Source organism: Capra hircus, chromosome 20 (genome assembly GCF_001704415.2).
Source record: "Capra hircus breed San Clemente chromosome 20, ASM170441v1, whole genome shotgun sequence".
Taxonomy (NCBI): domain Eukaryota; kingdom Metazoa; phylum Chordata; class Mammalia; order Artiodactyla; family Bovidae; genus Capra; species Capra hircus.
In genome coordinates, this window is record NC_030827.1 from 13,458,280 (window position 1) to 13,474,499 (window position 16,220).

General features: G+C 36.1%; 1 protein-coding gene across 4 annotated transcripts in view; it reads right to left on the minus strand.

Annotated features, from left to right (window-relative positions):
• Positions 1-16,220, minus strand: part of SREK1 (splicing regulatory glutamic acid and lysine rich protein 1) — a 44,252-nt gene that overhangs the window by 14,874 nt on the left and 13,158 nt on the right. For 2 of the 4 annotated variants that reach the window (XM_005694618.3, XM_018065600.1), the window contains exons 3-8: positions 13,508-13,631; positions 13,111-13,226; positions 6,570-6,734; positions 6,245-6,423; positions 5,089-5,219; positions 4,101-4,215 (exon numbers count right to left, since the gene is read on the minus strand). In XM_005694618.3, the coding sequence (XP_005694675.1) occupies positions 4,101-4,215; positions 5,089-5,219; positions 6,245-6,423; positions 6,570-6,734; positions 13,111-13,173 (653 nt within the window). In that variant the 5' untranslated portion in view covers positions 13,174-13,226; positions 13,508-13,631. The remainder of the gene's footprint in view (positions 1-4,100; positions 4,216-5,088; positions 5,220-6,244; positions 6,424-6,569; positions 6,735-13,110; positions 13,227-13,507; positions 13,632-16,220) is intronic. The other 2 variants (XM_013972727.2, XM_005694615.3) reach the window with 1 other exon arrangement.

Consider the following 16,220-nt stretch of genomic DNA (forward strand, 5'->3'; position numbering starts at 1 on the left):
GTCCCTAAATCATGTCCAACTCCTCACGACACAGGAAAGCATGCCAGGCTTCCCTGTCCTTCACTATCTCCTAAAGTTTGCTCAAATTCATGTCAGTTGAGTCAGTGATGCTATCTAACCATCTCATTTATCTTCATATCACATTTTAATCTAAGAAAATAATTATTAGTTTGTTGAAATCTTTATCACTAATAACCTATGAGACACTAGGGTCAAGTAGTAGCTACTAGGGAAAAACTGCAAAACTTACAACATTTTTAAGTCCATTTACAGACATCCACGTAGGGTAATGTTTTAAAGGGCCTTTGCCTCTATGTACTTAATATTCCTGTCAATTTTGCTAAAAAGAAAATAATAATTTTGTTTTCCTCAAACAGTGCTTTCCAGTCTTAATTAAGAAACTCTTTTAATAAAAATTAACCATAGCCCTAACAAATAAAAGTTAATAATAAAAAAGCACTCACCAAAAAAAACAAACCAAAAAAAGAAACAAAAACAAAACACAAAAAAGCAATGACCACTTGGCTTCCCACTTTACACCGTGGGTACTCAGTTTGAAACTCACTGCTCAAGAGTAATTACTGTATTTTAATTTTGACAATAAAGATTTCATGTCTATATCACCCACTAGTTGCCTTTAAGTATTCTGATTAGGAAAGCTAAAAGCTTTAAGTCAAGAGCAAAACTACTCCAATCAAAGATAAAGATGTAAGCCACCATTAGCAGTTCTCATTTTAGCATAAATGTACAAAATTGCACTTACAGGTTAAACTGTAAATAAAGGGCAACTTACCATTATGTTGCATCAAAGCTCATTTGTAAGTCAGTTGCTTCCCATTAAAATATTATAAAATGTCTTACAGTTCCTATGCTGGTCTGTAAAAGTTACTTAACTTTACAATAGAGTACTACCCACCTTTTCTAACCCTGTCCCTATGAAAAAAAAAAAAAACAATAAAAATCTGGACAGAGTGGAAACACGTCTTCCCAGTTCTAGCCAAGATAATAACAAATAACTCCTTACTCCCTCCTACAGAGAGAAGGGAGGGAATAGGGAAAAGATCAGGGGAAGGTTCTAGAAGTATCAGAACACTGCTGCTGCTGCTAAGTCGCCTCAGTCGTGTCCGACTCTGTGCGACCCCATAGACAGCAGCCCACCAGGCTCTCCCGTCCCTGGGATTCTCCAGGCAAGAATACTGGAGTGGTTTGCCATTTCCTTCTCTAATGCATGAAAGTGAAAAGTGAAAGTGAAGTCGCCCAGTCATATCCAACTCCTAGCGACCCCATGGACTGCAGCTTACCAGGCTCCTCCATCCATGGGATTTTCCAGGCAAGAGTACTGGAGTGGGGTGCCACTGCCTTCTCCAAGGTAGAAAAAGATGGGCCTTTGAGAAAGGGGATCCTGCAACCTCCACTCTTGGCTAGGTCTAGTGGGCCAGAGAAAGAGCTGAAGGTGCCCAATCCCACTAGAAGGGGAGGGGAACCACTAAATGTCTACATTTCCTACAGTGGAGAGCAGGAGGGAGTGCCTTAAGTCCAATGTTTTTGGTTGAGGAACCCTTTTTTTCAACAAAAGTCACCCTCTTTTACACTTCTTTAAGATTTTATTAAAGGCTTCTTGTATAAGAACAGTATATGCTGATAAAAAAGACATACAGGCATACCTCGAGAGAGACTGTGGGTCAGGTTCCAGGCCACAGCAACAAAAGGGACATCACAACAAAGCAAGCCCAAGAAACTTTTTGGCTTCTCAGTGCATAGACAAGTTATATTTACTCTACAGTGTAGAGCATTAAGCGTGCAGCAGCACTGTGTTACAAAAAAAATAAGTACATACCCTAATTTAAAATGGGTTGGCCAGAAAGTTCATTCAGGTCCTTCCCTAACATCTTACAAAAAACCTGAATGAACTTTTTGGCCAATAAGATTTAATTGCTAAAAAATGCTGATCATCATCTGACAATGCAGGACTGCCACAAACTTTCAATTTGATAAAAAAAAAAAAACAACAGTATCTGTGAAACCATAATAAAACCAAGTAACAAAATGAGGTATGCCTGCATGTGAGCCAGCCAAGAACAATTAATTTCTCACTCTATATCATTAGACAGACCTCCATGAAACTCCCGTGAATAAAAATAATTAACAAATTTTTAACCCTCCACTAACCCGTGGAAGGGGAAAATATCCAAATACACTTAAAATGATGAAAATAAAAACCTTAAAATAGATAAATCATATGTCCCAACAGAGAAAGCTTCACAGAAGTTATCAAGAAAATAATGATATTAAATCATTAAGTTCTGCTTTTTTCCAGCTACAGAATACAACTAACATATTAGATTTGGAGTATGGCTCTATTAACACAAATTAAGAGTCAAGTCACTGGTCTCTTTCTTCCTCAGAAAGTTATTACTCTTTCACTCACTCCTATACTTTCTTGATCTTTACTTTTACCACTCTGTCGACCTATAGAAATATCCATAACCTAGTACCACTGAGTTTCTGCTACACTGCCTCCTTCCTCATACATGAAACAATTTGCTTCTATTAGACATGAATTTGCCTTACTGTACAGCCTTGGATGGAGAGTAAAACCATATTCCAAAAGGAGTTCTGGAATCTAATAATAATAGGGAAGTATACACCAGTACAGCTAAAAGTACAGTTTACTAGTCTAATTAAGAATATCTGCAATTAGAGACTACCATACTGAGTGAGATAAGTCAGAAAGAGAAGAACAAATACCATACAATAACACTTACACGTGTAATCTAAAACATGATAAAAACAAACCTATCTATGAAAAACGGAAATAAAATCAGGGACAGAGAGAACAGTATGGTGGTTGCCAAGGGTAAGGGGGTGGGAGAGGGCAGGAGTGGTAGTCTGGGATTAGCAGATACAAACTGGTATGTCTAGAATGGATAAATAAGGTCCTACCATAGAGCATAGGAAACTGTATTCAACACCCTGTGACAAACCATATGAAAAAGAATGTATATATATGTATAACTGAGTCACTTCAGCTATAGAGAAGTAATTAACACAACATTGTAATTCAACTACACTTCAATAAAAAATAAATTTTAAAAAAGAATATCATATTTTCCTATCTCATTGCCTCAATCTCTTTGATTAGCACAGGAAATTAAGACTCAACTGAGCTTGCTGATGAAGTTCAACAAAGAACATACTGGTCCTTTTTGCCCTCCCCTGAAATCCTCCTTCTCTAATACTCCCAACAAACATGCACACACACTTTTCTCTATCTCTTCTCTTCAGAGAGTATGAATATGTATGTACATATAACGTACAATTACGATCCACTGTATCCATTTTCACATTTCAGTAACAGCTCCCTCCTCATCTTAAAGAAGACAATAAAACTTATCATGTTAGACCTGATTCTTAGGTTACTTTCAATCAAGTTTATATTCTGAGATCACCTTTGCACCACACTCAACATATTTTTAAAAGCATTAAAATGACAAAGCCATGCTCAAAAATAATATAAACAGAATAGAAACAAAGTTTAAGCACAATACAATAGTTGCCATTAAAACTGCAAGTTACTCCTATGTTTCAGGTCCCAAAGTGGGTGGAGGCAGCTCTTAATCACCAAGAGTACAAAGACTTAAAGTACTTCATTTGATGTGGAGTACTGGAGAAAGGCAACTACTTGAAATCTAGATCTGGGGTAGTACTTCCCAGACCTTGAGGGGGACAAAAAAAAAAAAAGCAACTTTACCAGTACTTTCAGCACCATATGTTCCCTTTTCCCAACGTGAAGAAAGAAAAATTTCTGCCAATTCTTTATACTAGTTAATTATTAGGAAAGTCAAGAACAGAACACCTTAAGATAAAAAACCAACTTCTAAAACTAAAATTAGTTGAAAGTACGTATTTACTAGATAAAACTTCATTCTTAAGTACAGTGCTATAATTAAAGCAATATCTAATAGTAACCATACTTTCTTTTCTGGTGAACACAAGTGAAATTTCTAAACTCTGAAACTTGGACAAAAACTCAAGAAAATCTTAACCATGGTAAATACAAAAACAAAAAACATTCAAAATATGACAGCAGAAATTCTCACCTGTGTTTTGACTGCGACCTTTTCCTTCGAGAACGGGATTTTGAGCTAGACCTGGATTTTGAACGAGTGTGAGAACGAGATCGACCGCCTTTTCTTTCATTGCTCTTTCCAGACTCTGGGAGGAAAAAACCACTTTGCAGTGTAAGCTCAGAACAGTTAAAGATCCCAGTTAATAATCAGGCACAAGTGGAATGTACCACATATAGTGCAAGGGGCCTACTCTCTGTACATCCTCCTCCTGTGCAATTATCCTTCAGAAACATCCAAGAAAGTCATTGCATAAACTCGTTGAGTGCAGCCACCCTGCAGCAGTACATATAAACCAGATGATTATAAACAGCTGTTCGTAATATTTTGTTGCTGCCATAATGTACGATTATAACATGTCTGTAATTCCTATGACAGTGATTTTAAATCCTTTTCCCATTTATTTTCCTAGAATTGAAGTTTAAGTTCTAAGTGCTAATTTAGAAAATTTGCTCAAATGTAAACCATCTAGACATTTTTAGGTTGGATTTTTATAGTTAGCAACACAAAAGATTGAAGAGATGTTCCTTTACCTTGCTAAAATAGTCTCTATTTTTCCTAAATTGTGGTCTCTGTTGTCTATTTTTAAAATTAAAACTTTGAAGGAAAGTGAAATCTGCTTAATCATAACATTTAAAATACATTTATTCTGTCTTTAGTCTCACAAATAATATTTATACTTTGCTTTAGGCAAATCAGTTCTGTACACTGATTTTGCTATTAAAATATAAAGAACTGATTTAACTCAAGCTAATGTACCTCAATTCAGTATCATGGAAAAAGACATTTGTGCTAAACAGTTCTTCAGCCTTTGGTGCTAGTTAAGTCACTTACACTTTCTTGAGTTTCAGTCTTCTTATTGTAAAATGTAGGGACTGAACAGATAATTTCTAAAATTCCTTTCAGTTCTAAGAGTCTATGATCATCAACTATGGCCTTTGTAGCAACGCCATGGCCTTACCTGGTTCAATAGCTGCTGAGATAAAGGACTGAGCCTCTCGCACTCGCTTCATTACTTCTTCTAACTCCTTAGCTGCAGCCTGAGGTGTCATCTCAGGGGGTTTTACTATTGCATTGTTGGAGTGATTTATTCTAAATTAAAAATATTAGCATATCACAAATACACACCATATTTTACAAAACCTGAAACAATTAACTGCTTATAAGGTACACATATTTACAAATCTGAGGACATCTCAAAAGCACATGAATAATAATATAGCTAAATACAGAATAACCAAAACCAACCTCAAAACCATGATTCATCTCATTTCCATCTGCCATCATCTCTTGCTAACAAAGGCAAAAGCAAGGGGAAAAATAAAAAGAAAAACTGAACCCTAGCTAACTTCTTTGACAACCTGAATAGACCAGGACAATAGCTTTACCACGCAGCTTAGAATTAAAATCAATTAAAATGGTAACACCAGTATTAAAATGAGTCATTTCTATTCTTATATTATAAAAAACTCTCCCTTCATGGCTAAGAGTGGTTTCTCTGAGGCACATAAATGAATTTGGTGTGTCACTAAGAACATCATTTCTTATCCTCTAATAGCAGACTCCTGACCAAACTGCATAGTTAAGATCATTATCTACAGAATTCAAATAAAATTGTCACCTCAATAATCTACATGAAATAGAATTTCTGGTCTTGAGTATCTAAAAGGCTCTAACAATTTTTCAGTTTGTAAACAAGAATGCAGGCAAGCCTTAAACTGTATAAGTTTTAAACATTTCTGAGATTTTGGATTTACCAAAATTCTATTTCTATATCACTGTAAATTCAATTCATATGTTAGATTGCCCATTAGTCTAGCATAATAATGCAAAACTAACCTGACCTGTTAAAGCCTATGGAAAAAGAGCTACAATCAATATGTACAGTAGAAATATGCTAGTATTAAACTAGACCTTATAAACTAGAAAGTAACATGTCTTCAGATGCGACTTTAAAAGCTAAAATGGTAAATATCTCATGTGTTTAATTTATACTTAACAGTCTTCCTTTCCACAAATTGCCAATTACTATTAAAAAGAAAAAAAAACTTAATTACATAAAAAACACTTTAAAAATTTTCAGAATCATTAAAATTTCTTTGTTTAGTGTTTCTTACTTCAGTGGCCTGTCTCCAAACATAACTCCATTAAAAGCAAGGGCCCTTGGTACAGAATTTTGGTCTGCAAATTCCACAAAAGCAAACCGAGTTGGCTGAGTCTCATCACCTGCCATCCGAACAAACTTCACTTCTCCAACTTGTTTAAAAAATTCAAGTAGCTGATCAGCTGTGGTTGTCTGAAGAAACAAAGTAATAGTTTTAATAAAGTATATTCTTCTTTAAAAAAAAATCTGGTAAATATTACTTTACCAACTGATATGATTTTTAAGAAAGGTAAAGAGATAAAAGGTCCCAACACTCAATTTCTTCTTATGTTAGTTACCTGGGAATTCAAATTGCCAACGTAGACTGTTCTCCTAATTTCATCAATTTTAGAAGGATCCACATTCCCCATCAGTGGTGGCTGTGGTATCTCTCCAAGGGTTGCAATGTTGGGGTCTAGTGCTGCTGCTGGTATAGCTCCCAAACTGCTAAGGGAAACGCCCAGCTATAAAAAATAAACATAGCACGTAAACTGCCATTCTCAAGAAACCCAAAGAGGGGATATATGTACACATAGAGCTGGTTCATTTTACTGTTCAGTAGAAACACATTACAAAGAAACTACACTCTAATAAAAGTTAATTTAAAAACAAAACAAGCAAACAAACAAACATTACCAGTCTCTCATCTTAAAGAATACTGATCAATTCAGTAAGACTGGGAAGAGACTAGGGACTCCTAATTTAAGCCAGTCCTAATTTAAGCCGGGGGGGGGGTGTGGGGGGTGTGGGTGTGGGTGTGGGTGTGGGTGTGGGTGTGTGGGTGTGTGTGTGTACACACATATAAAATAATCTGAATTATTCAGAGTAAGGTCACAGTGGTTTTCAATGTAACAAGAAGTACAATGTATTTCTTAACTATCTGGGTATTTTAATTCTAAACTTAACATTAAAAACAAACAGCGAATTCTTACTTTTTTCTATTAAATGGTAGTTTTAGTGATAGAGAATTCTATTCCTTTCTGTTGACCAATCATGATACAATGATATTAACTGAATAACAGTTACATAGTCACAATAGTAAAAGATCAGTTTTCACAATCATTAGCCAGACAAAAAATAAAAGATAATTACAACTGCAAGCCACAGGGAAGCATGATTAACCTAACAACATAAAATAATTACATACAACTTGGGGGATTAACTAGAGTGATGCTCTAAGTGGAAGTGTGTACACACACATGTTCTCATCTGTCCAGCCAGTCTGTCTTTTGGTTGGTCCATCTAATCCATTTTCATGTAATTATCACTATGTATGATCCTATCTGGCCTTTTACACAGTTCACTATCTATGATCCTACTTGGCCTTTTACGCAGTTCATGACGTTCTCATGGCAAGTATACTGGGTGGCTTGTCATTCCCTCCTCCATGCTGAAGCTGAAGCTACAGTATTTTGGTCATCTGACGCACACAGACGACTCACTGGAAAAGTCCCTGATACTGGGAAAGATCAAGGGCAGAAGAAGAGGGCGTCAGAGGATGAGATGGCAGGATGGCATCACCGATGCAATGAACTGAACTCGGGCAAACTCTGGGAGATGGTGAGGGACAGGGAGGCCAGGCATGTTGAAGTCCACGGGGTCACAAAGAGTCAGACAGGACTCGGCAAGTGAACAACAACAATGATCTTATTACTATTTTTTTTTTTTTTTTAGCATTTTCTTAACTGTTTTGAATTTATTCTAGTAGGTCTTTTCTTTCTCTTTTGTTTCCTGCCTAGAGAATTTCCTTTAGTATTTATTGTAAAGCTGGTTTGGTGGTGCTGAATTCTCTTTTAACTTCTGCTTCTCTGGAAAGCTTTTCGTTTCTCTGTCAAATCTCAACAAGAGTCTTGCTAAGTAAACTATTCTTGGTTATAGGTTCTCCCCTTCCATCACTTTAAATATACCACACCATTCCCTTCTGGCTTGTAAAGGTTTCTATTGAGAAATTAGCTGATAACTTATGGGAGTTCCATTTTATCTTGTCATTTTTCCTTTACTATTATATCTTCATTTTTAATTTTTATCATTTTGATTACTATGTGTTTCAGTGTGTTCCTCCTTGGGTTTATCTGCCTGAGACTCTCTCTGCTTCCTGGACTTGGTTGACTACTTCCTTTCCCATCTTAGGGAACTTTCAGCTATTATTTCTTCAAATATTTTCTCAGGTCCTTTCTCTCTCTTCTTCTGGGACCCCTACAGTGAGAATGTTGGTGTATTTAATGTTGTCCCAGAGGCCTCCTAGGTTGTCCTCATGTACTTTCGTTTGTTTTGTTATGTTCTGTCCTGTGGCAGTGATTTCCACTAGCCTGCCTTTCGGGTCACTTACCCATTCTTCTGCGTCGGTTATCCTATTAATTCCCTCTAGTGTACTGTTCCTCTCGGTGTGTACTTTAGTTCTTCTAGTTTCTTGGGAAACATTTCTTGCATCTTCTCAATCTTTTCTTCCACTCTTTATCCAAGATCCTGGATCATCTTCACTATCATTATTCTGAATTCTTTTTCTGGAAGGCTGCCTATCTCCACTTCATTAGCTTGTTTTTCTGGAGTTTTACACTGTCCATTCATGTGAGACAAAACCCTCTGTTTTTTCATCCTGGTTAACCTTCTATGGTGTGGTTTTGGTTCTAGCCACTGAGGTATTGTGTTCTTGCTTCTTCTGTCTGCCCTCTGGTAGATGAGACTAAGAGGCTTGTATAAGCTTCCTGATGGGAAGAACTGGTGGCGGGAAAAACAGGGACTCGCTCTGGTGGGCAGGGTCATGCTCAGTAAAATTTTAATCCCATTACCTGCCAATGGAGATGTTCTTCTCTGTTTGCTGTTTAGCCTGAGATGACCCAGCCAAACACGGGCTCTATGGTTGGGTTACTTGTGACGTCCAAGAGGACTTACACCAAAGGGCCCTTTCCAGGACTGCTGCTGCCTGTGTCCCCATCCCCACAGCAAGCCACTGCCAATCCACACCACCATAGCAGACCCTCCAACACTAGCAGGTAGATCTGGTTCAGTCTCCTGTGGGGTCACTGCTCCGTCCCACTGGGTCTTGGCATACACAAGATTTTGTTTCTTCTAAGAGTGGAGTCTGTGTTTCCCCCAGTCCTGTGAAGTCCTGTAATCAAACACCACTGGCCTTCAAAGTCAGATTCCCTGGGGATTCCTAGTCCCTCTGATGGATCCCCTAGCTGGGAAGCCTGACGTGGGACTCAGAACCTTCACAACAGCAGGAGAACTTCTTTGCTATTACTGTTCTCCAGTTTGTGGGCTGCCCACCTGGTGGGTATGGGATTTGATTTTATCATCATTGTGCCCCTCCTACCATCTCATTGTGGCTTCCTGTCTTTGGACGTGGAGTATCTTTTTTTAGTGGGTTCCAGGGCCGCTCCAGTACTCTTGCCTGGAAAATCCCATGGACGGAGAAGCCTGGTAGGCTGCAGTCCATGGGGTCGCTAAGAGTCGGGCACGACTGAGCAACTTCACTTTCGCTTTTCACTTCCATGCATTGGAGAAGGAAATGGCAACCCACTCCAGTATTCTTGCCTAGAGAATCCTAGGGATGGGGAAGCCTGGTGGGCTGCCATCTACGCGGTCGCACAGAGTCGGACACGACTGAGGCAACTTAGCAGCAGCAGCAGGGTCCTCCAGTGGATGGTTGCAGCTAGTTGCGATTTTGGTGCTTTTGCAGATGAGTGCGTGTTCATTTACTCTGCCATCCTGAACTGGAAACCCTGTCAATTATTACCTTTTAGCAGTAGTTTTTAGTTCAAACATTAAGAAACATGCTTTAGTGTGAATTTAAACTTGAAAAGATAGATCTGAGAATCTGAAAATGAAACATTCTGCAGAATCATGAGAAGACTTTTTAAGAAACAAAAACACTGCTACTTTCATTTTCACCTGTGCAATTTAAGTCAATTAAGTTAACCAACTATATACTGTTATACTATTGCAAAACTACTAAAATTTTAACAATACTTTCTAAAGGTGAAACTACTAGTTTATGAAATCAGTATCATGCTTGTCATAGCAACCCACGTGTGATCTTTTTAAAACATCAAATCAAGCTTTATCTCTGCTTAAAACTCTTTAGAATAAAATTCAAACTTCTTTCTGTGGCCTAAAGAGCCTTACATAAGCAGTGCCCTTACCTGCCCCTCTAATCTCAAAACAACTACTACCCTACCTCCCTAAACCCCTACCCTGCCATCAAACCATTCTATACCGTGAACACACAAGTTTTCCTCACTTAGGGCTTTTTACCTGGCATTCCATCTACCCTAAAAAGCTCTTCCCTGAGCTTCTGCTGGCTGAATTCTTCAACCATCAGGTCAGTCATCCTCTCCAAGCTTTCCCTGACCTTATGGAGAGCCACATTTCCTCTCTACTGCATCACTGTTTTTTCCTTCATAGTTTTTATTAACATAATTTGTGGTATCTTGCTGCTAACAGACCTTAGATTTGTTGCTATCATCATTTCAAGTTATCATAACATTGTAGAAAATATCTTTAGTTCAAAACGCATGAATGATCTAGCCTCTTTCCACGTTGCCTCTAATGACACTCCTTTTTCTCCTATCTCATCTCTGATAGTCTAACATTCAGATGATTGAGGGTCACACCTTCAATTTTTTTCCTACTGTGCAAGAGAATTATATACAACTAAGCTAAATCACAGATATGAGTCTTACTAGTTCTGCATGCATTTTAAACAGACTTTTCCAGGTATTCCTAGCGGTCCACCCTTTGACTTAGAAATTTCTCCACTGGGATGTATAATTATAGATCTGGAATGGGCTTTTCCAAATCATCTAATTCAACCTCTTTGTTTCTCAAATGTAAAGATCATTCAGTCTTTTTTTCTTTAGAAAACTTTTTTTTGTCTCTCTCTTCTTTGCACTATACCATTCTTCAACACTTGTGCCATTTGACATGGTAACCACCAATTACATAGGGCTATCTGAATTTTAATTAAAATTCAGTGCCTCAGTCACACCAATCAAATTTCAACTGCTCAATAGCCAGACGCTGCTAATGGTTTCTATACTACATAGCAGAGATTCGGACATCTCCATCATAGCAGAAAGATCGACTGGATATAGCTGCTCTGTAACAATACAACTACCCTTCTTCAGATTAGTCTCTATTCTGGCCCTGGTCCAAACAACCTAAATATTGGATTAACCAAAAAGTTTGTTCAGGTTTTTCCATAAGATGTTATGAAAAACCCACACAAACTATCTGGTCAACCCAATACTTAAGACAGCCCTTTCGGTCTTCGAGGAGATAAAAGAGGATCTGGACTCCCAATATAAAACTTCTGCCTTCTGACACAGAAACCTCAGCCTCCCTGAAGGTAACATAGACTTAATCTTAATCTCCCTATTAAGAAGAAACCTTATGAAAGGTTTCATTCACTGTTATCAAAGAACGAATCTTTTTAATGTCTAGAAAAGAATAAATAACTATTCCAAGGCAGAAATATATTTGGTATATCCAAAAAACAAGGTCAATGTGACTGAAGTAGAGGGGAAACAAGTAGGGAAAAAAGGTCAGAGAAGTAGCCAGGAGCCAAATCACAATGGGCCTCCTTTCCCGTGTTTTATAACTTCATGAAGTAAGTTATATAATAATAGATATCTACAGCGGAATTAAAAGGAATCATTTCTCGTCAAAGCAACAAATTAAATAATAAAGACGTATACTGTTGATAAACAAACCTAAAAATGTTCAAAATAGCAAGACAGTATTTTCTGAGGAGGGGGGGAAAAAAGACAGTGATTCAGGAATTAATCTTAAAAATGCCAAAACATACCCAAACTCAAATTTCTAAAAAGCCCAATTCAAATGATCAGATTGTTTAAGTAAAAAGCACTTTCCCCCCATGGATCATAACATAGGTTTCCAGTAGAACGATGGCATGTAAAAATCCTAAAATCTTGCACTTCCAAGTTTCAAAAATCACTTCTAAAACTTGGATAAATTAAGTAACTATAATCATAAAGTTTACTGGTTCACTCTTTAATAACCCAGTACCACAAAGCTAAATACAACTTTCAATTAAAGTGAGTTGTGCATTTTGTCTTGAGTTTATTTTTGCAGAAAAATGACTCTTCTTTTAAAATAAATGACCGGAGTCTTTTATATATACCAAGAACTCAGTAACAGCATGTCTTTTTTTTAACACCACTTGGAAATCACAGAGGAGGCATTAAACTACACTTAGTTAACGAGAAACTATTTTTACCATGTTACATTTTCTCAGTATCAGACAAAAGCTTCTCTGAGATGTTTTTTTCCCATTACCAAGGTAGTAAATTATTTCATATTTTTCAAATGAATTTAGTCCTCCTGAACTGGGAAATACAGGTACCTAGACTCTCCAATTCCTCATGCTATCTACAATGCTGGGTTCCAGCAACTGATTTACTAATGAATAATAAACTTCAGTTCTCAAATTTAAATGAATCCCCAATTACTTCATAAGCAATTCCAAAAGGCATTTCAGGTAAGTGACAACATGAGGAAAAAATTAGGCAGACATTTCAATCAAATCCTCACCATTTAAAAAATTGTATTTAAAAAAGAAACAGCAACTTGCCTGGTGGTCCAGTGGTTAAGACTCTGCGCTCCCAATGCAGAGAGTGCAGGTTCAGCCCCTGGTTGGGGAACTAAGACGCCACATGCTGGGTGACGCAACCAAAAAATAAATTAATAAAAATAAAATAGAAATAGTTTTCTAAGCTCTTTACCAAAAAAAAAAGAACTTTCTAAGCTCTTTACTTGGCCGATTACACATTTAAATGTTCACCCCTTTTAGAATAGGGTGTATCATCTCATACTTACTGTAGTTAAGGGATTTGGAGTCGGTATGGGAAGCAAGCCTGCACCAGGCATCAGACTTGTCATGGTTGGAGCAGGAGCCAATAAAGAGAGGGCTTTGGCTTCCTCTGGGATTTTACCTGCAGAGGCAAGTTCCAAACATTACAGAAAGCAGAAACACCACACAGCTTTACACTATGATTTTACAATTACCCTTGCACTTAAAAAATAATAATAATAAATGAATCTATCAGATCCATATAAAGAAATAAATAAGAACTTAAGTCTTTCCTTTTACCCTGCTCTACTAGGAAAAATAAAAGTGAGCAAAATTTCAAAGACTAACAATCTCATTAATGGAATATTATTTTAAAAACTGAATAATGTAGACAATTATTTAACACTTTGAGCTATGGGTCACCTGTACTGGAAACTTAATGTTCATGAACCAAACGATATCAAGCATGGACGCTTTTCCAGGACGGTGTTTTCGCGGTGATCGAAAGTTGTGTTACACATGACAACCGTTCGTGTTGGCTGCATCACTAATAGCACACAGAACATCAGATACAGAAAAGAAGAACATTTTTTAAAGTTTAATCCCCAGAAATGGCAAATAACCAAATTAGTCAAAAAAAAGAAAAAGAAAAAAACAAATATGTGCGAATTGAAATTTATTCCCGAGTGTCCCTATCCTGTTAATTTAAACTACCTACTTGTGATGCAAACAATTTTGATAATCTTCCAATAGGCTCCGTTTAATTTCAAGTAGACAGAAAAAAACAAAAGCTACTGCATGTAACCAGCTTCAATTGAAAAGGAAGCCTACACCCATTCAGTTAACAAGGCATCTCACCAACAATGTCAGAGATGACCAAAAGAATCCAGTTCCAAAGAATACATACGCCTTGGAAACTATCATTTTTGAAAATAACTAAAAAAACTTTCCTGAGTCTCAGGAAACTTCTTAAATTACTGACTTTTAGAACCAATTTATGTATACTTATCTGAAGAGGGGTGGTTAATGCCTAAATGTCTTCCTTATAATAAGCAGCTTAAGTGCCTAATAATAATAACATTAAAATAATCCTAGACACTAAGAAGAAATTCCTACAAGTAAAAAAATGAAAATTTACTCTGAATTAAGTCCATCAATTTGTCACATTTAATTACTGAATTCTAATCAATCAGTTTTGATAAAGACTATGACTTTCACATTTTTTTCTGCTTTCTCTTAACTCTTTGAAAAAGAAAATTTCTAAGAAAAATTGACTATACATAGCAATTTCAGAACTACTCATACATAACTATGTTATTTGACCAAACATTTCTATTATGAATTCTTCAAAGTAATTTAAAACACTGTACAAAGTCTCATCAAATTGCAACTAGCATATGGAGTAAATTTTCAAGAAAAGCACAACGCTGGGTTTCAGTGGTAAAATTCTACTTAATACAACCAGATGTGCAGGGATAAATCTCTAAAAACACTTACAGAATGCACTTCTAAACGTGGATGGAATTCAAGATGAATTTTAAAATTTGCTTTAAATAGTGGTTATACCTTATTCACAGGAATAGAAAAATTACACTTTCTTAGCTTTAGCAAATGTCTGTCTATTCTAAGTCTATATAACCTTAATTTACTAATTTCAAAAACAAACTCATTTTATTATTTCAGTAAATTCTGCATAAGCACAGATTTTAACATGCATAAAGATTAAAAGGTGGGAGAATCTTACTTGAAGACATCAAATATAATTTATTTTGTATTTATTAGTTACTAGCATTAAGACATGTATCTGTATACCCACATATATACTATACTATTTACACTGCTATCAAACCTATTTTATCTGTGAAAAGTTAAGTATTCTTTCTTTTTTAAATATTTGTAAAACCTGAACACATCTTGATAAATCAACTGAGATCCTAGGTACAAATCCTACACTTTACTACCCTAATTCATGCACCTAAAAAACAAAGAATTCCAATTTAGTAATGTCTCAATTTAAGATTACCTGTTGATTGAATAAGAAAAACTATACACACAAAATAGTGCAGAAAGACTATAACAACAAAAAAGGGTATCTAACCTAGGCCAAAAGCTGATTAAAGTCATTCATTCATTTTTGGCTTAAAAATAGTTGTCAGTAGGATATCTGACTCTCACTGACTCTCACAACATAATGAACTATTGCAAGTATTAAGTCTAACTAAAATCACAACATTTATTATTCTTATTACCATTAAAGATAATCTAAAAGTCCCATTGCTTAATTTCCAAGATAAAATTCTACCAAATTTATCCTCCAAATACTATCAGAATGTATAAAAGCATAGAGCAAATTAAGTACTTAGCATTTTTCCCAAACTGTACTCATCAAAGACAACTGAGAGGAAAACAGTCTCTCTCATGCATCCTAATCTCAGAATCTATTTAGAAACAAGTAATCTCTGAACATTTTTCAACCAAAAATTCAAGCAAAGAAATACACACGCAAGTAAATATTCAACAGTTTCTCAAGTATTCATTCCCCACATAGGCAACTAAAAGTGTTCTGTTTCTAAATCAATGTTCTTTTCTATAATAAATATCATGAAAGTGAAAAGTCTCTTCTTGTTCTCTAGCCCCAGATTGTTATAAGAAATTTACTTATTTTCCTTGATGACTGTGTATGCCTAAAATTCTAAGGGAGAAGGATGAAAATTCAAAGTTATTAGTTTGTCTTTATGAGAGTTGCAGATGTGGCAGAAAACTGCAAAAATGTTACAGAGATAAAAAATGTGCTCCTAAATAAGAATCTCACCACTGTTTTAGTGTTTCGGGAACAAAATGTAACCAATCCGTTTATAAACACCAACTGAAACTAGCACTGAGCTTCATGAAACTGTATACTAATTTACTGTGAAAACTTATTTTATGTTGAGGATGAGTTCTACTAATCATCTCCCAATATAATTTGCAATGCAATGTTATGAACTCTTAATGGAATACCATTTACAAAGAACTGGAAAACCAGCTCACAAGTTAAAGTGAAAGAGATTTAACAAAACAAAACAAAACAAAACAAAAAAAAAAAAAGGGACAAAATAAAGAAAAAGAAATGAAATTAAAGTAAAACAATAAAAAA